Source organism: Salmo salar, chromosome 09 (assembly GCF_965601325.2).
Source record: "Salmo salar chromosome 09, fSalSal1, whole genome shotgun sequence".
NCBI classification, from domain to species: Eukaryota; Metazoa; Chordata; class Actinopteri; order Salmoniformes; family Salmonidae; genus Salmo; species Salmo salar.
The window spans coordinates 160,171,716-160,197,745 of NC_138299.1; the positions used below are offsets into that span (position 1 = coordinate 160,171,716).

The 26,030-nt window shown below is 40.4% G+C and overlaps 1 protein-coding gene across 2 annotated transcripts in view; it reads right to left on the bottom strand.

Annotated features, from left to right (window-relative positions):
* Nucleotides 1-15,518, bottom strand: part of leg4 (Galectin-4) — a 43,228-nt gene extending 27,710 nt beyond the window's left edge. The window contains exons 1-3 of one of the 2 annotated variants that reach the window (XM_045723304.2): nt 15,376-15,518; nt 12,226-12,314; nt 10,022-10,226 (exon numbers count right to left, since the gene is read on the bottom strand). In XM_045723304.2, the coding sequence (XP_045579260.1) occupies nt 10,022-10,226; nt 12,226-12,314; nt 15,376-15,417 (336 nt within the window). In that variant the 5' untranslated portion in view covers nt 15,418-15,518. 2 annotated transcript variants of the gene reach the window in all.
* Between the last annotated feature and the right edge of the window lie 10,512 nt (nt 15,519-26,030).

The window sequence follows — 26,030 nt, forward strand, 5'->3', positions numbered from 1 at the left end:
GTACACAACTATGGTCTAACCCTAACCCGTACACAACTATGGTCTAACCCTAACCCGTACACAACTATGGTCTAACCCTAACCCATACACAACTATGGTCTAACCCTAACCCATACACAACTATGGTCTAACCCTAACCCATACACAACTAATCTAACCCTAACCCATACACAACTATGGTCTAACCCTAACCCATACACAACTATGGTCTAACCCTAACCCATACACAACTATGGTCTAACCCTAACCCGTACACAACTATGGTCTAACCCTAACCCGTATACAACTAATCTAACCCTAACCCATACACAACTATGGTCTAACCCTAACCCATACACAACTAATCTAACCCTAACCCATACACAACTATGGTCTAACCCTAACCCGTACACAACTATGGTCTAACCCTAACCCATACACAACTATGGTCTAACCCTAACCCCTACACAACTATGGTCTAACCCTAACCCATACACAACTATGGTCTAACCCTAACCCATACACAACTATGGTCTTACCCTAACCCATACACAACTATGGTCTAACCCTAACCCATACACAACTATGGTCTAACCCTAACCCGTACACAACTATGGTCTAACCCTAACCCGTACACAACTATGGTCTAACCCTAACCCATACACAACTATGGTCTAACCCTAACCCATACACAACTATGGTCTAACCCTAACCCATACACAACTAATCTAACCCTAACCCATACACAACTATGGTCTAACCCTAACCCATACACAACTATGGTCTAACCCTAACCCATACACAACTAATCTAACCCTAACCCATACACAACTATGGTCTAACCCTAACCCATACACAACTATGGTCTAACCCTAACCCATACACAACTATGGTCTAACCCTAACCCGTACACAACTATGGTCTAACCCTAACCCGTATACAACTAATCTAACCCTAACCCATACACAACTATGGTCTAACCCTAACCCATACACAACTAATCTAACCCTAACCCATACACAACTATGGTCTAACCCTAACCCGTACACAACTATGGTCTAACCCTAACCCATACACAACTATGGTCTAACCCTAACCCCTACACAACTATGGTCTAACCCTAACCCATACACAACTATGGTCTAACCCTAACCCATACACAACTATGGTCTAACCCTAACCCGTACACAACTATGGTCTAACCCTAACCCATACACAACTATGGTCTAACCCTAACCCATACACAACTATGGTCTAACCCTAACCCATACACAACTAATCTAACCCTAACCCATACACAACTATGGTCTAACCCTAACCCGTATACAACTAATCTAACCCTAACCCATACACAACTATGGTCTAACCCTAACCCATACACAACTAATCTAACCCTAACCCATACACAACTATGGTCTAACCCTAACCCATACACAACTATGGTCTAACACTAACCCATAAACAACTATGGTCTAACCCTAACCCATACACAACTATGGTCTAACCCTAACCCATACACAACTATGGTCTAACCCTAACCCATACACAACTATGGTCTAACCCTAACCCATACACAACTATGGTCTAACCCTAACCCATACACAACTATGGTCTAACCCTAACCCATACACAACTATGGTCTAACCCTAACCCATACACAACTATGGTCTAACCCTAAACCATACACAACTATGGTCTAACCCTAACCCATACACAACTATGGTCTAACCCTAACCCATACACAACTATGGTCTAACCCTAACCCATACACAACTATGGTCTAACCCTAACCCATACACAACTAATCTAACGCTAACCCATACACAACTATGGTCTAACCCTAACCCATACACAACTATGGTCTAACCCTAACCCATACACAACTATGGTCTAACCCTAACCCACACACAACTATGGTCCAACCCTAACCCACACACAACTATGGTCTAACCCTAACCCATACACAACTAATCTAACCCTAACCCATACACAACTATGGTCTAACCCTAACCCATACACAACTATGGTCTAGAATTATACAGCAGAGATTCTCAAAGTTTTCAGGGCCAGAGACCGCTTTTGTGATAGCAAATTCATCAGGGACCCCCACAAAATAGCATACGAAGCGTTTTACTATGACTTTGGCAGTGCACGGCCGAACGAACGACATTACGAAGGCCAGCCTATTGGCATCGGAGAGGAAATTACACGGTACAAACTATTCTCCGCAAACCTACACAGTGTGTTATGGGGCAGAGAGAAGTTACTGAGTTGAAAAATAATTGTACATCCACACAGACATGCAGTCATCCACACAGACATGCAGTCATCCACACAGACATGGAGTTATCCACACAGACATGCAGTCATCCATACAGACATGCAGTCATCCACACAGACATGCAGTCATCCACACAGAGATGCGGTCATCCACACAGACATGCAGTTATCCACACAGAGATGCGGTCATCCACACAGACATGCAGTTATCCACACAGAGATGCGGTCATCCACACAGACATGCGGTTATCCACACAGACATGCAGTCATCCACACAGACATGCGGTTATCCATACAGACATGCAGTCATCCACACAGACATGCAGTCATCCACACAGACATGCAGTTATCCACACAGACATGCAGTTATCCACACAGACATGCGGTCATCCACACAGACATGCAGTCATCCACACAGACATGCAGTCATCCACACAGACATGCAGTCATCCACACAGACATGCAGTCATCCACACAGACATGCAGTCATCCACACAGACATGCAGTCATCCACACAGACATGCAGTCATCCACACAGACATGCAGTTATCCACACAGACATGCAGTCATCCACACAGAGATGCGGTCATCCACACAGACATGCAGTTATCCACACAGACATGCAGTCATCCACACAGACATGCAGTTATCCACACAGACATGCAGTTATCCACACAGACATGCGGTCATCCACACAGACATGCAGTCATCCACACAGACATGCAGTCATCCACACAGACATGCAGTCATCCACACAGACATGCAGTCATCCACACAGACATGCAGTCATCCACACAGACATGCAGTCATCCACACAGACATGCAGTTATCCACACAGATATGCAGTCATCCACACAGACATGCAGTTATCCACACAGACATGCAGTCATCCACACAGACATGCAGTTATCCATATAGACAATCTACAACTATATCTATACAGTATATACAGAGTATCCATAGCTATATCTATACAGTATATACAGAGTATCTATACAGTATATACAGAGTATCTATACAGTATATACAGAGTATCTACATCTATATCTATACAGTATATACAGAGTATCTATATCTATACAGTATATACAGAGTATCTATATCTATACGGTATATACAGAGTATCTATTGCTATATCTATACAGAATATACAGAGTATCTATATCTATACAGTATATACAGAGTATCTATATCTATACAGTATATACAGAGTATCTATTGCTATATCTATACAGTATATACAGAGTATCTACAGCTATATCTATACAGTATATACAGAGTATCTATTGCTATATCTATACAGTATATACAGAGTATCTATTGCTATATCTATACAGAATATACAGAGTATCTATTGCTATATCTATACAGTATATACAGAGTATCTATTGCTATATCTATACAGTATATACAGAGTATCTATTGCTATATCTATACAGTATTTACAGAGTATCTATAGCTATATCTATACAGTATATACAAAGTATCTACAGCTATATCTATACAGTATATACAGAGTATCTATTGCTATATCTATACAGTATATACAGAGTATCTACAGCTATATCTATACAGAATATACAGAGTATCTACAGCTATACAGTATATACAGAGTATCTATATCTATACAGAATATACAGAGTATCTATACAGTATATACAGAGTATCTACAGCCATAGCTATACAGTATATACAGAGTATCCATAGCTATATCTATACGGTATATACAGAGTATCTATAGCTATACAGCTAAATCTATACAGAGTTTCTACAGTGATATCTATACAGTATATACAGAGTATCCATAGCTATATATATATACACAGTATATACAGAGTATCTATAGCTATATCTATACAGTATATACAGAGTATCTATACAGTATATACAGAATATCTACAGCTATATCTGACATAGTATATACATAGTATCCCTCTTAGTTGATTCTAGATCGTTATATATACAGTTTATATATATATATATATATACAGTTTATATATATATATATATAAACTGTATAGTACAAGTGAAACGTGGGTACCACTACTCATTCAAGTTTTTTTTACATTGTAGAATAATAGTGAAGACATCAAAACTATTAAATAACACAACTGGAATCATGTAGTAACCAAAAAAGTGTTAAACAAATCAAAATATATATTATATTTGAGATTCTTCAATGTAGCCACCCTTTGCCTTGATGACAGCTTTGCACACTATTGGCATTCTCTCAACCAGCTTCATGAGGTAGTCATCTGGAATGCATTTCAATTAACAGATGTGCCTTGTTAAAAGTACATTTGTCTAATTTCTTTCCTTATTAATGCGTTTGAGACAGTCAGTTGTGTTGTGACAAGGTAGGGGTGGTTTACAGAAGATAGCCCTATTTGGTAAAAAACCAAGTCCATATTATGGCAAGAACAGCTCAAATAAGCAAAGAGAAACGACAGTCCATCATTACGTTAACATTTTACATTTTAGTCATTTAGCAGACGCTCTTATCCAGAGCGACTTACAGTAGTGAATGCATACATTTCATACAATTCATACGTTAAGACATGAAGGTCAGTCAGTTCTAACCGCCGATTCTTTGTGAGATGCAGTGTAGGTGAACGGATGATCTCCGAATGGGTGGTTCCCACCGTGAAGCATGGAGGAGGAGGTGTGATGGTGTGGGGGTGCTTTGCTGGTGACACTGTCAGTGGTTTATTTATAATTCAAGGCACACTTAACCAGCATGGTTACCACAGCATTCTGCAGAGATACACCATCACATCTGGTTTGCGCTTGGCGGGACTATTATTTGTTTTTCAACAGGACAATGACCCAACACACCTCCAGGCTGTTTAATAGCTATTTACCAAGAAAGAGAGTGATGGAGTGCTGCATCAGATGACCTGGCCTCCACAATCACCTGACCTCAACCCAATTGAGATGGTTTGGGATGAGTTGGACCGCAGAGTGAAGGAAAAGCAGCCAAAAGTGCTCAGCATATGTGGGAACTCCTTCAAGACTGTTGGAAAAACATTCCAGGTGAAGCTGGTTGAGAGAATGTCAAGAGTATTCAAGCTGTCATCAAGGCAAATGGTGGCTACTTTGAAGAATCTCAAATATACAATATACTTTTTTGGTTACTTCATGATTGCATATGTGTTATTTCATAGTTTGATGTCTTCACTATTATTCTACAATGTAGAAAATAGTAAAATAATCATATATAATAATAACCCTTGAATGAGTGGGTGTGTACAAACTTTTGACTGGTACTGTATATAGATCAGTATATACTCACACACCTACTGTATATAGATCAGTTGTCACGTCCTGACCAGTAAAAGGGGTTATTTGTTATTGTAGTTTGGTCAGGACGTGGCAGGGTGTGTGTTTGTTTTATGTGGTTCGGGGTTGTTGATATAATTGTTTATGTAGAGGGGTGTTTGTTTAGAGTATTCCGGAGTTTTGGTCTATGTTCTATGTTAGTGTATTTCTATGTTCAGTCTAGTCTATCTATTTCTATGTTTAGTTAATTGGGATTGGGGCCTTCAATTGGAGGCAGCTGTTCCTCGTTGCCTCTGATTGAAGGTCCTATGTATAGGGGTGTGTTTGTTATGGGAATTGTGGGAGGTTGTTATTGCATAGCTGTGTGTAGCTACGTCGTCTGTTCGTCGTCTGTTCGTCGTCTGTTCGTCGTCTGTTCGTCGTCTGTTCGTCGTCTGTTCGTCGTCTGTTCGCCGTCTGAGGACTCAACCCGCTGCACCTTGGTCAACTTCCTACGACGGCCGTTACATCAGTGAATATATATATATATATATATACTGATCTATATACAGTACCAGTCAAAAGTTTGTACACACCTACTCATTCAAGGGTTAGTATTATTTTTTACTATTTTCTACATTGTAGAATAATAGTACAATAGAATAATATATATATATATATATATATATCTCTTTCTCAGATATAGTATCTGAGAAATGTTTTTTGAATGGAAATCAATCAAGGTTTAGGCCTGGGCCTTTACAGCAACTATTACAGCAACCACTTTACTTGTTAATGATCTTGTCAAACGTTTAGACACTAAATTAAATGTGTTGTGTTTGTTTGTGGACTTGTCAAAAGATTGATACTGTTGATCATGCTATTTTATTGAATAAGTTGTCCTCGATAGGCCTGAGCTCTGAGGCCTGTTCATGGTTTCAGGATTATCTTAGTGACAGAACTCAGGCCATCGTGATGGACGAATTTCTTGAAGTACTGTATATAAATGTGTACCACAGACGTTGATTTTGGGAGCTGTTCTTTTCACAATTTATACAAACAAAATTGGTCAGTGTGTTAAAAATGGTAAACTTCATCCTATATTTGGATGATAGTATTATGTATGCTATCGCCCTGACTGTTGATCTGTCTGTGTCAAAACTACAGTCAGATTTTTTAGCTATGCAGGAATTTAAATGTAAAACTTGTGCTTAATACAGGCAAAACAAAATACATCTAGTTTTAAAACTCTCGTAAGAATGTTTCAGATTAACTACATGGTCACTCAGTATCTATCTCTATACATTATCTATCTATATATATATATATATATATATATACAGTAAATATACACTGTATCTATCTCTATACATTATCTATGTATACAGTAAATATACACATAGTATCAATATTTTTCTCTATACATTATCTATATTTATACAGTATCTATAGTATCTATACAGTATATATAGTGTCTATAGAGTATCTATATGTATACAGTATTTATATATTTAAAGTATCAATATCTATACAGTATCTATATTACATTTTTTATAAAAAATATGTATTATTTAAACTTTATTTAAATATGCATGTCAGTTAAGAGCAAATTCTTATTTACAATGACGGCCTACCCCGGCCAAACACGGACGACGCTGGGTCAATTGTACACCGCCCTATGTGACTCCCAATCACGGCCGGATGTGATACAGCATCAAAAGTATCTATCACTATACCGTATCTATCTCTATATAGTATCTATATAGTATCTATATAGTGTACATACATACATACATACATACATACATATATATATATATATATATATATATATATGTATATGTGTGTAAGGTCCCACAGTTGACAGTGCATGTCAGAGCAAAAACCAAGTCATGAGGTCAAAGGAATTGTCCGTAGAGCTCCGAGACAGCATTGTGTTGAGGCACAGATCTGGGGAAGGGTACCAAAACATTTCTGCAGCATTGAAGATCCCCAAGAACACAGTGGCCTCCATTATTCTTAAATGGAAGAAGTTTGGAACCACCAAGACTCTTTTTAGAGTACATAAGTATTCAGACCCTTTCTAAAAACCTGTTTTTGCTTTGTCATTATGGGGTATTGTTTGTAGATTGATAAGGATTTTTTTTTTTAATAAGGCTGTAACGTAACAACATGTGGAAAAAGTTAAGGGGTCTGAATACTTTCCGAATCCACTGTATATCTATATCTATACAGTATCTATTACTATATCTATACAGTATCTATCGCCATATCTACACAGTATCTATCACTATATCTATACAGTATCTATTACTATATCTATACAGTATCTATCACAATATCTACACAGTATCTATTACTATATCTATACAGTATCTATTACTATATCTATACAGTATCTATCACTATATCTACACAGTATCTATCACTATATCTATACAGTATCTATCGCCATATCTACACAGTATCTATCACTATATCTATACAGTATCTATCGCCATATCTACACAGTATCTATCAATATATATATAGAGTATCTATTACTATATCTATATAGTATCTATTACTATGTCTATACAGAATATATCACTATATCTATACAGTATCTATTACTATATCTACACAGTATCTATCACTATATATATACAGTATCTATCACTATATCTACACAGTATCTATCACAATATCTACACAGTATCTATCACTATATCTACACAGTATCTATCACAATATCTACACAGTATCTATCACTATATCTATACAGTATCTATTACTATATCTATACAGTATCTATTACTATATCTATACAGTATCTATCACTATATCTATACAGTATCTATCACTATATCTATACAGTATCTATCACTATATCTACACAGTATCTATCACAATATCTACACAGTATCTATCACAATATCTACACAGTATCTATCACAATATCTACACAGTATCTATCACTATATCTATACAGTATCTATCACTATATCTATACAGTATCTATCTCTATCTATACAGTATCTATTACTATATATATAAAGTATCTATTACTATATCTATACAGTATCTATCACTATATCTATACTGTATCTATATCTAAACACAATCTATATCTACACAGTATCTATTACTATATCTATACAGTATCTATTACTATATATATACAGTATCTATATCTAAACACAATCTATATCTACACAGTATCTATCACTATATCTATACAGTATCTATCACTATATCTATACAGTATCTATCACTATATCTATACAGTATCTATTACTATATCTATACAGTATCTATATCTAAACACAATCTATATCTGCACAGTATCTATCACTATATCTATACAGTATCTATCACTATATCTATACAGTATCTATCACTATATCTATACAGTATCTATATAGTATCTATCACTAGATCTATACAGTATCTATCACTATATCTATACAGTATCTATTACTATATCTATACAGTATCTATCACTATATCTATATAGTATCTATCACAATATCTATACAGTATCTATATCTAAACACAATCTATATCTATACAGTATCTATATCTAAACACAATCTATATCTATACAGTATCTATCACTATATCTACACAGTATCTATTACTATATCTATACAGTATCTATATCTATACAGTATCTATATCTAAACACAATCTATATCTACACAGTATCTATCACTATATCTATACAGTATCTATATCTAAACACAATCTATATCTACACAGTATCTATCACTATATCTATACAGTATCTATCACTATATCTATACAGTATCTATCACTATATCTACACAGTATCTATCACTATATCTATACAGTATCTATCACTATATCTATACAGTATCTATATCTATACAGTATCTATATCTAAACACAATCTATATCTACACAGTATCTATCACTATATCTATACAGTATCTATCACTATATCTATACAGTATCTATATCTACACAGTATCTATATCTACACAGTATCTATCACTATATCTACACAGTATCTATAGCTATACAGTATCTATATCTATACAGTATCTATTACTATATCTATACAGTCTCTATCACTATATCTATACAGTATCTATGACTATCTATACAGTATCTATCACTATATCTATACAGTATCTATCACTATATCTATACAGTATCTATATCTAAACACAATCTATATCTACACAGTATCTATCACTATATCTATACAGTATCTATCACTATATCTATACAGTATCTATATCTAAACACAATCTATATCTACACAGTATCTATCACTATATCTATACAGTATCTATCACTATATCTATACAGTATCTATCACTATATCTACACAGTATCTATATTTATATCTATACAGTATCTATATCTATATCTACACAGTATCTACATCAATACCTATATAGTATCTATAAAGTATATATATATATATATATACAGTATCTCTATCTATACAGTATCTATAAAGTATATATATCTATACAGTATCTCTATATCTGACCTGGTAACCCTCCTGCTTAATGATGATAACCATCTCGAAGGCGTCTCCCTTGCTAAAAGGCATGTTGTGGATCTCCTCCTCTGAACCCCATTCCCCTTCCTGGCAGCTGTTGAACACCACCTTGTCCCAGTTGTCGAAGCGAGGGCTGAAGTGAAAGCCGATATCACTGCCCTCAGATTCTCCACACTGCAAGTTCATGTTGAAACTATAGGGGGTGTTAGAGAGGACAACGAATGAACAAAACGGACAACAAGTAACACCGGTAGGGTCTGGAGGTTTTTGTCACCATTTGAGCTGACCAGACAGAACTCCAGAGCCCTAGTTATGTAAGGGATAAACGGCAACACTCTTTTCATTACTTTGGAAATAAAGGACGATTCAGCAGGACGAGGCAGAGCCGAGTACATTTTTCCAAGGTAGTATACAGACTGGAAGCATTTATCCCGCTTATACATGTTAATTGAAATGCATTCCAGGTGACAACCTGGTTGAGAGATTGTCAAGAGTGTGCAAAAGCTGTCATCAAGGCAAAGCGTGGCTATTTTGAAGAATCTCAAAAAATTATTTTTTTTGATTTGTTGAACACTTTTTTTGGTTACTACATGATTCCATATTTGTTATTTTATAGTTTTGATGTCTTCACTATTATTCTACATTGTAGAAAATAGTAAAAAAAATTAAGAAAAACCCTTGAATGAGTAGGTATTCTTAAACTTTTGACAGGTAGTGTATATATCCATAAAAAATGATGCTGATTCATGATTTTGACAGGCTGAGAAAAGCTGCCAACCAGTCTGTCTCGTCCTGACTCCCGACACGCTCATTACCATTGGATAGCTGGAGATCCAATTTCAATATAAATTTTTTGGGGGGTAAATGTCAGAGAGACAGACACCAAGATTTATTCAAATCTCCGCTGTTGAAAACTAAATGTTAGTCTAAAAGAAATGGTAGATAATGTCTAGATGCTTTTTATAGATGAGATCAAGTTTATAAATTGCCTGGCTGGGCTGATGAGACAGTGGATTGCAGCAGTCAGATGGAACAGAGTAAATAGGCATTTCAACATCATATATTTAGCCCGTGGTAACTTGTGAAATAGACAACGGCCTGAATGCGGTTTTAACCAATCAGCATTCAGGATTAGACCCAGCCGTTGTATAAAAACGTCATAACACATGTGCTCTCATTATTGCTTAATTAATGCCCCTTCTAGAATGCTCGTCTAGCCAATCAGAAACTAGTATTCAACAATGCTGTGTTTATAAAGTATTTTCCTGGTTACCGATACGTGGTCAGAAAAGGAATTACTACCACACCAGGCTCTTTTTGTCCAGGTAATAACTTTTCTAACATAGCTGATATGACTGGCTGTGGTCTGACATTTTCTTTAGTATAACAGGCTTCAATATTGGTGCACAATTTCTACTGAACATATCGTAGGGACGCAAAATGTACTCTTCTCATGGAACGCCCCCGTTATATACCACTCCAAGCCCGTGGGATCTTATTGTCCAGGTCACATTGTGCTTCTTAGAGCAAACAATAACTGTTCTAACATAACTGATATGAAATACACAGCTTCATCTTCTGTACTGAACTCAACACTGTGTCACACCCTGATCTGTTTCACCTGTCTTTGTGCTTATCTCTCTCCACCCCCCACCCCCCCCACCCCCCTTCCAGGTGTCGCCCATCTTCCCCATTATCCCCAGTGTATTTATACCTGTGTTCTCTGTTTGTCTGTTCCCAGTTCGTTTTGTCCGTCAAGCCTACCAGCGTTTTTCCCCCTTTTGCTCATTGTCTTTTTCTATAGTTCCTTTTTTCTAGTTTTCCTGGGTTTGACCATTCTGCCTGCCCTGACCCTTAGCCTGCATGCCGTTCTGCACCTTTTGACTGTGATCTGGATTACTGACCTCTGCCTGTCCTTGACCTGTCATTTTGCCTGCCCCCTGTTGTAGTAATAAACTTTTGTTACTTCGACACTGTCTGCATCTGGGTCTTCCCCTAAAACGTGATAAACACATCGACCATTGATGCAATTCTATGTCATTTTTTTTGTAATCGAAAGCTAATTTACATAAAATAATAAGGAACATAAACACAATTTAAGAATGTGTAAACAAATTCCCTTGTTGTCGCCCAAACGTTACAATTTGATCATGTGTAGCATACCTCCAATCCTCAGAGGCTGTGTTTCTCACCTGGTGATCTCGTGAGGGATGACTCCCTGGATGTATACAGACATCCCTGATCTCAGCCCGCCGTAGATCGGCCCCACATAGGGGATACTCTGCACAGAACACACAGTTATAACCGTTTAACAACTATACACAAGTATAGATGCAATGCAGTCTGGGAAATAATAACCATTTAACAACTATACACAGTTATAGATGCAAGGCAGTCTGGGAAGTAATAACCATTTAACAACTATACACAATTATAGATGCAATGCAGTCTGGGAAATAATAACCATTTAACAACTATACACAATTATAGATGCAAGGCAGTCTGGGAAGTAATAACAACTATAGACAAGTAGAGATGCAAGGCAGTCTGGGAACTTTTCCTGTTAGATGTAATGTCAAAATGTAGATTTCTGCCTAAACAGACTCCCCAAAAGTAATGATTTATCATGAGAGGGCCATAAACAACACATAGTAATGCTTATACTGCCAAAAATATTAAAATCTCACCTTTCTGATAAAAGATGATTATAAATTAAATAGCTAAAGTGTAGTAACTTTTGAGTACACAAGGTCAAGTACAAATATGATTTCTGCACTCTGGCTTTGTTCCAACATGTTTTGACCACAGTTACTGCGGTTTTCCTTGTTATTATGACGACGACACTACATAACCTGTTCTGCCAGTTCATGCCTTCAACGATGTTCCACTGCGCTTAGCCAAAAACATGACAAGATAATTCACACATTCATCAGTGAGGATTACTCTGATCTCCTATCAAAACAGATTCGTCACATTTCTAGTTTAACCATAACTTTATTCTGCTTGTAGCAGGTGGCGTTTACAGGAATGTTTTTTTCTCTCACATTATTTCATGAGAAAATGATTCTACAGCGAGGCTGTAATGAAAGTCAAGATGTCCTTGGATGAATGTCAACAAGATGCATAACCAACATGTTTATGTACATTATTGGGCTAGCCCCTACCCTTCGTAACACCGTACAGGGCTCTAGCTTGGCTTCCTGAACTTATTAGGAACTGACTTTTCATCTCATATAGATATCCATCTATGGCAAACAGAAAGTGTTTTTTTTTTATTTTTTTAAATCAATGAATTATTTTACATTTCCTTTTCTAAACTATAAATCGATCGCTGAATGTTGCTAGAGCATAGAAACTACTCGCTCCTGCGGCACTAAGATCAAAGATGGTAGATTTTAAATGAAGATAGTCGACTTATCATGCTTTTCCGCATTAAGCTCATGGTTCCGCCATAATATCTGGCATGCTCATGCCAGAGAGGGAACAGCTGGCTCTGGTCTACTTATTGTCCCCTCCCCGCTCGCCCCGCAATAACCAGAAAGAATTTGCCACTGAGACGTCTCGCTCTGGGGCACCGATGGGTGCAGAGATACTGGATATCATGATGAGATGCTTAAGTCTCTGCCGTAACTGTCACGCCCTGACCATAGAGAGCCCTCTGGGTTCTCCATTGTGTTTTAGGTCAGGGCGTGACTAGGGCGGTTTCTAGCTATTGTGTTTCTATGTTGGTGTGTGTGTATGGTTCCCAATTAGAGGCAGCTGAATATCGTTACCTCTAATTGGGGATCATACTTAGTGTGTCCTTTCTCCCACCTGCTATGTGGGATATTGTTTTTGTATGAGTGCCTATGTGCGCTATGTATTTCACGATCGTTATATCTTTGTTGTTTTGGGAAGTTTCACTATCATTAAAATGTTGAAGTCTACTCACGCTGCGCCATGGTCCAATTATTCATACGACGGTCGTGACAGTAACAATGGGATTCGTTGTCGACAGAGCGGAACGGCGGGCTGTCAAGCTCCCGCCTGTTCCTCTCTTTGGATTGATGGATACATCTCGCTATTTTAAGACTTTTTTAATTTTAATTTAATTTTTTAAATATTTGATGAGCAATGTTGATGTCAATGGCCTGTATCCAATGAAGAGATGGATTCTATGCCAGCCTCATGAATATGCATCGACGTCTCGAATTTCAACAGTGACAATTCTAATATATATATATTTTAGTTTTTTCTTCTCAAAGTTGCCAGGATGTCATGTGCATCACACTTATATCAGGTGGAGAATAATAGGACACACACACTGTCCAGATAAATCATTATTTATGCATGTTTTAATCTGCTGTGAGGTTGTTTCTCTCCCTCTCTCTATATTTGTGGTGACACTTCCTCTTATTGCTGTCAGAAGAGAGTGTGTGTGTTTGTGTGTGCGTGTGTGTAGTGTCTGTGTGTGTGTACGGTGTATGAGTGTTAAGGAGAGAATGCCTTTTGTGAGGGTTCATTTATCTATTTAACTACTAGATGGTAAACTCCTAACAACCTAAGCATTACCAAACTTCAATTAGGATCAAATAACGCCTCACATATCAATATAGCAATTCATTATTTATTTTTTTTATCTTTGACTAAATTCGACACTCTCTCATTGTTCTGCCGTACAAAAAAAGACTCCTCACTTGTTTAATAATTTGATAATGATCTGCTTAACGGGGATAGATTTTGTGGCGGAGTAAACCCTCTCATTTTGCCTCTTCCTCCCTAATCACAAGGGTCGTGCTTTTATCGATGGCTATGACGTAGCGTTCAGCCAGGGAGCTGATAGAGAGCAGGACGAGTGAATTAAATGGTAGGTGGGACATCCCAGAGTCAGATTTCACAGCCATAGTCACACAGGCGAAAGCGATATATGACGCATTCAAGACAACTGGAAACTATGGAGAGAAAAAAACTTTCATCCAACTCGGAATTCCAAATCGGAAACTCGAGCATCTTTCTAGAGCTCCGACTTTCCGACCTGAAGATCACTGACGTCATGATTTGACCTCGTTTATCTCCAAGTTCCCAGTTGTCTTGAATGCACCCCCATACTCCCGAGGTCATGAGAACTAGGGCTATCTCTAAATGCAATCCATTTCGATGTACGGGGGTCCACAGATTGATATATATAAGCTAAAATGTTAATTGGAACCCGGTACCAGAACCACTATTCCCCACATTAAGGGAGTTTATATCCCAACAGGGTACGTAGAGTAAAAGTTTAAAAGTGAAGTAAATGAAGAATGGTAGATTCAGACAATATCTATGATATCTGTATACGCTAGACAAGGAGACATGCTACTCACAGGATTGTAGACGGGCTGGTAGCCAGGTGGAGCAACGAACATGATGGCTGTCACTCAGAGATCCACAGACAGACAGATAGAGAGACGGAGGAGAGGCGAGTCAGAGAGAGCAGGAAACGGTCGCTGCTGGACGGCTAGTCTTATAGAGACTCAGAACCATGGGAGGGGCTCGTTAGAGGGGCTGGTTAAACAGGTTATACACGGTAAGAGACAGAGCTGGGAATGGGGAATGGGCTGGACCCATATTTTCATACCTGGCCTAGAATACGTGGAGCTATCACACTTGTAATGTGATGTACTTCAAAAGCTATGAAAAGGCAACTGACATTTACTCCTGAGGTGCTGACTTGTTGCACCCTCTACAACCACTGTGATTATTATTATTTAACCCTGCTGGTCATTTATGAACATTTGAACATCTTGGACATGTTCTGTTATAATCTCCACCCGGCACAGCCAGAAGAGGACTGGCCACCCCTCATAGCCTGGTTCCTCTCTAGGTTTCTTCCTAGGTTCTGGCCTTTCTAGGGAGCTTTTCCTAGCCACCGTGCTTCTACACCTGCATTGCTTGCTGTTTGGGGTTTTAGGCTGGGTTTCTGTACAGCACTTTGTGACATCAGCTGATGTAAGAAGGGCTATATAAATAAATTGGATTGATTGATTGAACCTTACCTGGTCTAGGTGGTATTCTTGCCTGGAGCATGGAAATGAAATGGAAATGTCATGTCACTTTAGAACTGTACTGAAAAGGCTCTGTGGAAAATATTTCATAACTTCACATTTCAGCCGAGGAAAATTACAACAAATATATATATTTTTTAAATGCAACATTAAATAATGTATTACTTCAAAAGGATTTAATGTGTTGCTAAAAGGAAATAGCATCGAAGCTCCTAGAGTGTGTGACTCCTTTTTCCTTTTTAAATGCAAATAGCAACATTTGTAATGCAAATAGCAACATTTGTAATGCAAATTGCAACATCGGTTTTTGTTCATACAATCTACCAGAGTGTACTGTATGCACCTAAGTTCACTGTATCAAATCAAACTTTATTAGTCACATGTGGCGAATACAACAGGTGAAGACCTTATCGTGAAATGCTTACTTACAAGCCCTTAACCAACAATGCAGTTCAAGAAATAGAGTTAATAAAATACTCACCAAATAAACAAAAATGTTAATTTTTTTAATTTTTTTAAGTAACACAATAAAATAACAATATCAAGGATATATACAGGGGGTACCGGTACCGAGTCAATGTGCAGGGTAGGGTTAAAGTGACTATGCAAAGATAATAAACAGTGAGTAGCAGCAGTGTAAAAACAAATGTTGCTCAACAGTCTTATGGCTTGGGGGTAGAAGCTGTTAATCTTGCTGTGTGGTAGCAGAGAGAACAGTCCATGACTTGAGTGACTGAAGTCTTTGACAATTTTTTGGGGCTTTCCTCTGACACCGCCTAGGATATAGGTCCTGGATGTCAGGAAGCCCTGCTCCAGTGATGTACTGGGCCGTACGCACTACCCTCTGTAGCTCCTTACGGTCGGATGCCGAGCAGCTGCCATACCAGGCGGTGATGCAACCAGTCAGGATGCTCTCGATGGTGCAGCTGTAGAACTTATTGAGGATCTGAGGACCCATGCCAAATCTTTTCAGTCTCCTGAGGTGGAAAAGGTGTGTTCATAACTGTCTTGGTGTGTTTGGACCATGATAGTTTGTTGGTGATGTGGACATCAAGGAACTTGAAAATCTCTCCCCGCTCCACTTCAGCCCTGTTGATGTGAATGGGGGCCTGTTCGGCCCTCCTTTTCCTGTAGTCCACGATCAGATCCTTTGTCTTGCTCACATGTTGAGGGAGAGGTTGTTGTCCTGGCACCACACTGCCAGGTTTCTGACCTCCTCCCTATAGGCTGTCTCATCGTTTTGTGTTGTGTCGTCAGCAAACTTAATGATGGTGATGAAGGACATCAACCACCCGAGCCACTGCCTGTTCACACCGCTACCATCCAGAAGGAGAGGTCAGTACAGGTGCATCAAAGCTGGGACCGAGAGACTGAAAAACAGCTTCTTTCTCAAGGCCATCAGACTGTTAAACAGCCATCACTAACTCAGAGAGGCTGCTGCCTACATTGAGACCCAATCACTGCCCACTTTAATAAATGGATCACTAGTCACTTCATACAATGCCACTCTAAATAATGCCCCTTAAATAATGTTTATATATCTTACCTTACTCATATCACATGTATATACTGTATTTTATACCATCTATTGCACCTTGCCTATGCCGCTCGGCCATCACACATCCATATACTTACATGTACATATTCTCATTCACCCCTTTAGATTTGTGTGTATTGGGTCGTTGTTGGGGATTGTTAGATTACCTGTTAGATATTATTGCACTGTCGGAACTAGAAGCACAAGCATTTCGCTACACTCACATTAACATCTGCTAACCATGTCTATGTGACAAATAACATTTGTTTTGATTTGATACAGCCCAACAGGATCCTCTCAATGCTCTCAATTGTGCATCTATAAAAGTTTGTGAGGGTTTTAGGTGACAAGCCAAATTTCTCCAGCCTCCTAAGGTTGAAGAGGCGCTGTTGCGCCGTTTTCACCACACTGTCTGTGTAGGTGGACCATTTCAGTCTGTCCGTGATGTGTACGCCGAGGAACTTAACTTTCCACCTTCTCCACTACTGTCCCGTTGATGTGGATAGACCACCATAGTCCCTGTGCCCAAGAACACTAAGGTAACCTTCCTAAATGACTACAGACCCGTAGCACTCACGTCTGTAGCCATGAAGTGCTTTGAAAGGCAGGTAATGGCTCACATTAACACCATTATCCCAGAAACCCTAGATCCACTCCAATTTGCATACCGCTAAAACAGATCCACAGATGTTGCAATCTCTATTGCACTCCACACTGCCCTTTCCCACATGGACAAAAGGATAAAAGGATCACTTACGTAAGAATGCTATTCATTGACTACAGCTCAGCGTTCAACACCATAGTGCCCTCAAAGCTCATTACCTGTTTCCGGTCACAACTTGCAGACTTGTTTACGCTGCTGTGCGTTTTTGTTGCCGATCTTACTTTGATACCTGACGGTTTTTTACTTTTTCATTACCGTATATTTTTACTTTTTCCCTCACTCAACTTTTTTCATTCATCCCCGGAGGTTTTATCTGGACATGGTTCGTCAGGACTTCAAACAGCCGAAGCTAAGTAACATTAACATGATGCCTTCTAATTGCAGTCGTTGTACTTATAATATACAGGAGAACGATCGCCTTACGGCAAGGATAGCTGTGCTGCAAGCCCAGCTTCAGACGCGATCGTTAGGCAAGGGTAATTTCAGTGTAGGAAAGGATGAAACAGCGTCTGTGCCACCAGTAAGTACAGATAGTAACGTTAGTATAAACCCCCTCGCACGGTCCCCGCAGCCGGACATCTTTCTCATGGCTTCTGGAGGGAAACGCTGTAGGAATGCTCAACCGGTGTCGCTTATTCAGCCGACAGAAACTTTCAACCGGTTCTCCCCATTAAGCGAGTCGGAGTCGGAGGCCGAGACTTCTCTGGTCTCTACTCCTCCCGTTGTGGGGTCTGAGACGCCGACGGCTCCCACCATTAGCTCTGACAAATTGAAAACCCTAGTCATTGGCGACTCCATTACCCGCAGTATTAGACTTAAAACTAATCATCCAGCGATCATACACTGTTTACCAGGGGGCAGGGCTACCGACGTTAAGGCTAATCTAAAGACGGTGCTGGCTAAAGCTAAAACTGGCGAGTGTAGAGAGTATAGAGATATTGTTATCCACGTCGGCACCAACGATGTTAGGATGAAACAGTCAGAGGTCACCAAGCGCAACATAGCTTCAGCGTGTAAATCAGCTAGAAAGATGTGTCGGCATCGATTAATTGTCTCTGGCCCCCTCCCAGTTAGGGGGAGTGATGAGCTCTACAGCAGAGTCTCACAACTCAATCGCTGGTTGAAAACTGTTTTCTGCCCCTCCCAAAAGATAGAATTTGTAGATAATTGGCCCTCTTTCTGGGACTCACCCACAAACAGGACCAAGCCTGGCCTGTTGAGGAGTGACGGACTCCATCCTAGCTGGAGGGGTGCTCTCATCTTATCTACGAACATAGACAGGGCTCTAACTCCTCTAGCTCCACAATGAAATAGGGTGCAGGCCAGGCAGCAGGCTGTTAGCCAGCCTGCCAGCTTAGTGGAGTCTGCCACTAGCACACTCAGTGTAGTCAGCTCAGCTTCCCCCATTGAGACCGTGTCTGTGCCTCGATCTAGGTTGGGCAAAATTAAAAATGGCGGTGTTCGCTTTAGCAATCTCACTAGTATAAAGACCTCCTCCATTCCTGCCATTATTGAAAGAGATTGTGATACCTCACATCTCAAAATTGGGTTACTTAATGTTAGATCCCTCACTTCCAAGGCAGTTATAGTCAATGAACTAATCACTGATAATAATCTTGATGTGATTGGCCTGACTGAAACATGGCTTAAGCCTGATGAATTTACTGTGTTAAATGAGGCCTCACCCCCAGGTTACATTAGTGACCATACCCCCCGTGCATCCGGCAAAGGCGGAGGTGTTGCTAACATTTACGATAGCAAATTTCAATTTACAAAAAAAAAAACAACAATGACGTTTTCGTCTTTTGAGCTTCTAGTCATGAAATCTATGCAGCCTACTCACTCACTTTTTATAGCTACTGTTTATAGGCCTCCTGGGCCATATGCAGTGTTCCTCACTGAGTTCCCTGAATTCCTATCGGATCTTGTAGTCATAGCAGATAATATTCTAATTTTTGGTGACTTTAACATTCACATGGAAAAGTCCACAGACCCACTCCAAAAGGCTTTCGGAGCCATCATCGACTCAGTGGGTTTTGTCCAACATGTCTCTGGACCTACTCACTGCCACAGTCATACTCTGGACCTAGTTTTGTCCCATGGAATAAATGTTGTGGATCTAAATGTTTTTCCTCATAATCCTGGACTATCGGACCACCATTTTATTACGTTTGCAATTGCAACAAATAATCTGCTCAGACCCCAACCAAGGAGCATTAAAAGTCGTGCTATAAATTCTCAGACAACCCAAAGATTCCTTGATGCCCTTCCAGACTGCCTCTGCCTACCCAAGGACGTCAGAGGACAAAAATCAGTTAACCACCTAACCGAGGAACTCAATTTAACCTTGCGCAATACCCTAGATGCAGTTGCACCCCTAAAAACTAAAAACATCTGTCATAAGAAACTAGCTCCCTGGTATACAGAAAATACACGAGCTCTGAAGCAAGCTTCCAGAAAATTGGAACGGAAATGGCGCCACACCAAACTGGAAGTCTTCCGACTAGCTTGGAAAGACAGTACCGTGCAGTATCGAAGAGCCCTTACTGCTGCTCGATCATCCTATTTTTCCAACTTAATTGAGGAAAATAAGAACAATCCGAAATTTCTTTTTGATACTGTCGCAAAGCTAACTAAAAAGCAGCCTTCGCAAATGGAGGATGGCTTTCACTTCAGCAGTAATACATTTATGAACTTCTTTGAGGAAAAGATCATGATCATTAGAAAGCAAATTACAGACTCCTCTTTAAATCTGGGTATTCCTCCAAAGCTCCATTGTCCTGAGTCTGCACAACTCTGCCAGGACCTAGGATCAAGGGAGATACTAAAGTGTTTTAGTACTATATCTCTTGACGCAATGATGAAAATAATCATGGCCTCCAAACCCTCAAGCTGCATACTGGACCCTATTCCAACTAAACTACTGAAAGAGCTGCTTCCTGTGCTTGGCCCTCCTATGTTGAACATAATAAACGGCTCTCTATCCACCGGATGTGTACCAAGCTCACTAAAAGTGGCAGTAATAAAGCCTCTCTTGAAAAAGCCGAATCTTGATCCAGAAATTATAAAAAACTATCGGCCTATATCGAATCTTCCATTCCTCTCCAAAATTTTAGAAAAAGCTGTTGCACAGCAACTGACTGCCTTCCTGAAGACAAACAATGTATACGAAACGCTTCAGTCTGGTTTTAGACCCCATCATAGCACTGAGACTGCACTTGTGAAGGTGGTAAATGACCTTTTAATGACGTCAGACCGAGGCTCTGCATCTGTCCTCGTGCTCCTAGATCTTAGTGCCGCTTTTGATACCATCGATCACCACATTCTTTTGGAGAGATTGGAAACCCAAATTGGTCTACATGGACAAGTTCTGGCCTGGTTTAGATCTTATCTGTCGGAAAGATATCAGTTTGTCTCTGTGAATGGTTTGTCCTCTGACAAATCAATTGTAAATTTCGGTGTTCCTCAAGGTTCCGTTTTAGGACCACTATTGTTTTCACTATATATTTTACCTCTTGGGGATGTCATTCGAAAACATAATGTTAAATTTCACTGCTATGCAGACGACACACAGCTGTACATTTCAATGAAACATGGTGAAGCCCCAAAATTGCCCTCGCTAGAAGCCTGTGTTTCAGACATAAAGAAGTGGATGGCTGCAAACTTTCTACTTTTAAACTCGGACAAAACAGAGATGCTTGTTCTAGGTCCCAAGAAACAAAGAGATCTTCTGTTGAATCTGACAATTAATCTGGATGGTTGTACAGTCGTCTCAAATAAAACTGTGAAGGACCTCGGCGTTACTCTGGACCCTGATCTCTCTTTTGAAGAACATATCAAGACTGTTTCAAGGACAGCTTTTTTCCATCTACGTAACATTGCAAAAATCAGAAATTTTCTGTCCAAAAATGACGCAGAAAAATTAATCCATGCTTTTGTTACTTCTAGGCTGGACTACTGCAATGCTCTACTTTCCGGCTACCCGGATAAAGCACTAAATAAACTTCAGTTAGTGCTAAATACGGCTGCTAGAATCCTGACTAGAACCAAAAAATTTGATCATATTACTCCAGTGTTAGCCTCCCTACACTGGCTTCCTGTTAAGGCAAGGGCTGATTTCAAGGTTTTACTGCTAACCTACAAAGCATTACATGGGCTTGCTCCTACCTATCTTTCCGATTTGGTCCTGCCGTACATACCTACACGTACGCTACGGTCACAAGACGCAGGCCTCCTAATTGTCCCTAGAATTTCTAAGCAAACGGCTGGAGGTAGGGCTTTCTCCTATAGAGCTCCATTTTTATGGAATGGTCTGCCTACCAATGTGAGAGACGCAGACTCAGTCTCAACCTTTAAGTCTTTACTGAAGACTTATCTCTTCAGTAGGTCCTATGATTAAGTATAGTCTGGCCCAGGAGTGTGAAGGTGAACGGAAAGGCTGGAGCAACGAACCGCCCTTGCTGTCTCTGCCTTGCCGGTTCCCCTCTTTCCACTGGGATTCTCTGCCTCTAACCCTTTTACAGAGGCTGAGTCACTGGCCTACTGGTGTTCTTCCATGCCGTCCATGGGAGGGGTGCGTCACTTGAGTGGGTTGAGTCACTGACGTGGTCTTCCTGTCTGGGTTGGCGCCCCCCCCCCCCCCCCCTTGGGTTGTGCCATGGCGGAGATCGTTGTGGGCTATACTCGGCCTTGTCTTAGGACGGTAAGTTGGTGGTTGGAGACATCCCTCTAGTGGTGTGGGGGCTGTGCTTTGGCAAAGTGGGTGGGGTTATATCCTGCCTGTTTGGCCCTGTCCGGGGGTATCATCGGATGGGGCCACAGTGTCTTCTGATCCCTCCTGTCTCAGCCTCCAGTATTTATGCTGCAGTAGTTTGTGTCGGGGGGCTAGGGTCAGTCTGTTACATCTGGAGTATTTCTCTTGTCTTATCCGGTGTCCTGTGTGTATTTAAATATGCTCTCTCTAATTCTCTCTTTCTCTCTTTCTGTCTTTCTCTCGGAGGACCTGAGCCCTAGGACCATGCCTCAGGACTACCTGGTATGATGACTCCTTGCTGTCCCCAGTCCACCTGGCCGTGCTGCTGCTCCAGTTTCAACTGTTCTGCCTGCGGCTATGGAACCCTGACCTGTTCACCGGACGTGCTTGTTGCACCCTCGACAACTACTATGATTATTATTATTTGACCATGCTGGTCATTTATGAACATTTTAACATTTTAACATTTTGACCATGTTCTGTTTTAATATCCACCCTGCACAGCCAGAAGAGGACTGGCCACCCCTCATAGCCTGGTTCCTCTCTAGGTTTCTTCCTAGGTTTTTGGCCTTTCTAGGGAGTTTTTCCTAGGGAGTTTTTCCTAGCCACCGTGCTTCTTTCACATGCTTTGCTTGCTGTTTGGGGTTTTAGGCTGGGTTTCTGTACAGCACTTTGAGAATATCAGCTGATGTACGAAGGGCTATATAAAAATAAATTTGATTTTGATTTGATTACTAAGCTAAGGATCCTGGGAGTAAACACCTCCCTCTGCAACTGGATCCTGGACTTCCTGACGGGCCGCCTCCAGGTGGTGAGGGTAACAACACATCTGCCACGCTGATCCTCAACACTGGAGCCCCTCAGGGGTGCATGCTTAGTCCCCTCCTGTACTCCCTGTTCACCCAATACTGCACGGCCAGGCATGACTCCAACACCATCATTAAGTTTGCTGACGACACAACAGTGGTAGGCCTGATCACTGACAATGATGAGACAGCCTATAGGGATGAGGTCAGAGACCTGGCCGTGTGGTGCCAGGATAACAATCCCTCCCTCAACGTGATCAAGACAAAGGAGATGATTGTGGACTACAGGAAAAGGAGGACCGAGCACGCTCCCGTTCTCATCGACGGGGCTGTAGTGGAGCAGGTTGAGAGCTTCAAGTTCAATGATGTCAAACTAGAATGGTCCAAACACACCAAGACAGTCGTGAAGAGGGCAGGGATACCATCTGGGCCAGCAGCCATGCGAAGATTAACACGTTTAAATATCTTACTCACGTCGGCCACGGAGAAGGAGAGGGGGGACCCGCAGTCCTTGGTAGCGGGCCTCGTCGGTGGCACAGTTTTATCCTCAAAGCAGACAAAGAAGGTGTTTAGGAAGCAAGACGTCGGGTGTCCGTGATGTGGCTGGTTTTCTTTTTGTAGTCCGTAATTTCCTGTAGACCCTGCCACATATGTCTCGTGTCTGAGCCATTGAATTGCGACTCCACTTTGTCCCTATACTGACATTTTGTTTGTTTGATTGCCTTTCGGAGGGAATAACTACACTGTTTATATTCTGCCATATTCCTACTCACCTTTCCATGGTGGTTCGCGCTTTCAGTTTTGCACGAATGCCGACCATCTATCCACGGTTTCTGGTTAGGGTAGGTATTAATAGTCACAGTGGGTACAACATCTCCAATGCACTTTCTTTTATACTCACTCACTGAGTCAGCGTATAAATCAATGTTATTCTCTGATGCTACCCCGAACATTTCCCAGTCCGCGTAATCAAAACAATCTTAAAGCGTAGATTCTGATTGGTCAGGCCAGCATTGAATGGTTCTAGTCACGGGTACATCCTGTTTGAGTTCCTGCCTGTAGGACTTTAGGAGAAAAATCGAGTCGTGGATGGATTTTCCCGAAGGGAGGGCGGGGGAGGGCCTTGTATACATTGACTGCAGCGTGCTACAGTCAATGTGCTGATAGAATTTAGGTAGCCTTGTTCTTAAATTAGCCTTGTTAAAATCCCCAGCTATAATAAATGCAGCCTCAGGATATATGGTTTCCAGTTTACATAGAGTCCAGTGAAGTTCATTGAGGGTCGTCGTGGTATTTGCTTGGGGGGGGATATACACGACTGTGACTATAATCGAAGATAATTCTCTTGGGAGATAATGTAGTCAACATTTGATTGTACAGAATTCTTGGTCAGGTGAACAAAAGGACTTGAGTAGTTCCAACACCATGCATTGTTAATCATGAAGCATACACCCCTGCCCTTCTTCTTCCCAGAGAGATGTTTATTTCTGTCGGCGCAACGCACGAAGAAAGTCGAGAAAGTCGTATTCCTGGTTGTAATATTGGTAAGTTGACGTTGCTCTTATATCCAATAGTTCTTCCCGGCTGTATGTAATAACACTTAACATTTTCTAAAAACCCATTGCATTGTGGGTTTTGTAGTTGACCACAACGATTTTCACGTTGCTACTACTGTTGTTATGACAACAAAATGAACGCTATAAAAATATATAAAAGGAGTGGGCACACTATAAAAGGAGTGGGCACCCTCCCCCCCTAGCCTTCACAGTGTCTGTGTGTCAGCACCCCTCCCCCCCTAGCCTTCACAGTGTCTGTGTGTCAGCACCCCTCCCCCCCTAGCCCGATGGGGGTTGAGTTTCCCTTTTGGTCCCCTTCTCAGGGTGGAGACAAAAGTAACGAAATACGTCCTTTTATGTTCTTACTACTGAACAAAACAACAAGTTCTTTGTACTGGAGGCCATGTGCTGGCACAGGATGTGGGGGGGGGGGGTTGGAACCATTGTATGTCATCTCTGAGGTTGCACCTATCCTGACCTATCCTGACCTATCCTGAGGCTGTATATAACCCAGAGGTCCACTCCACTCAGTGGGCTCTCACTATATTTACCTTCGTGTGGGTATTGTGACCAGCCCCCTTATCGATACGTTTAAAAAAAAAAAAAAAGTTAATATCCTGATTGGTGATCGACCTTGTCGCTCCTCAATATTGATTAG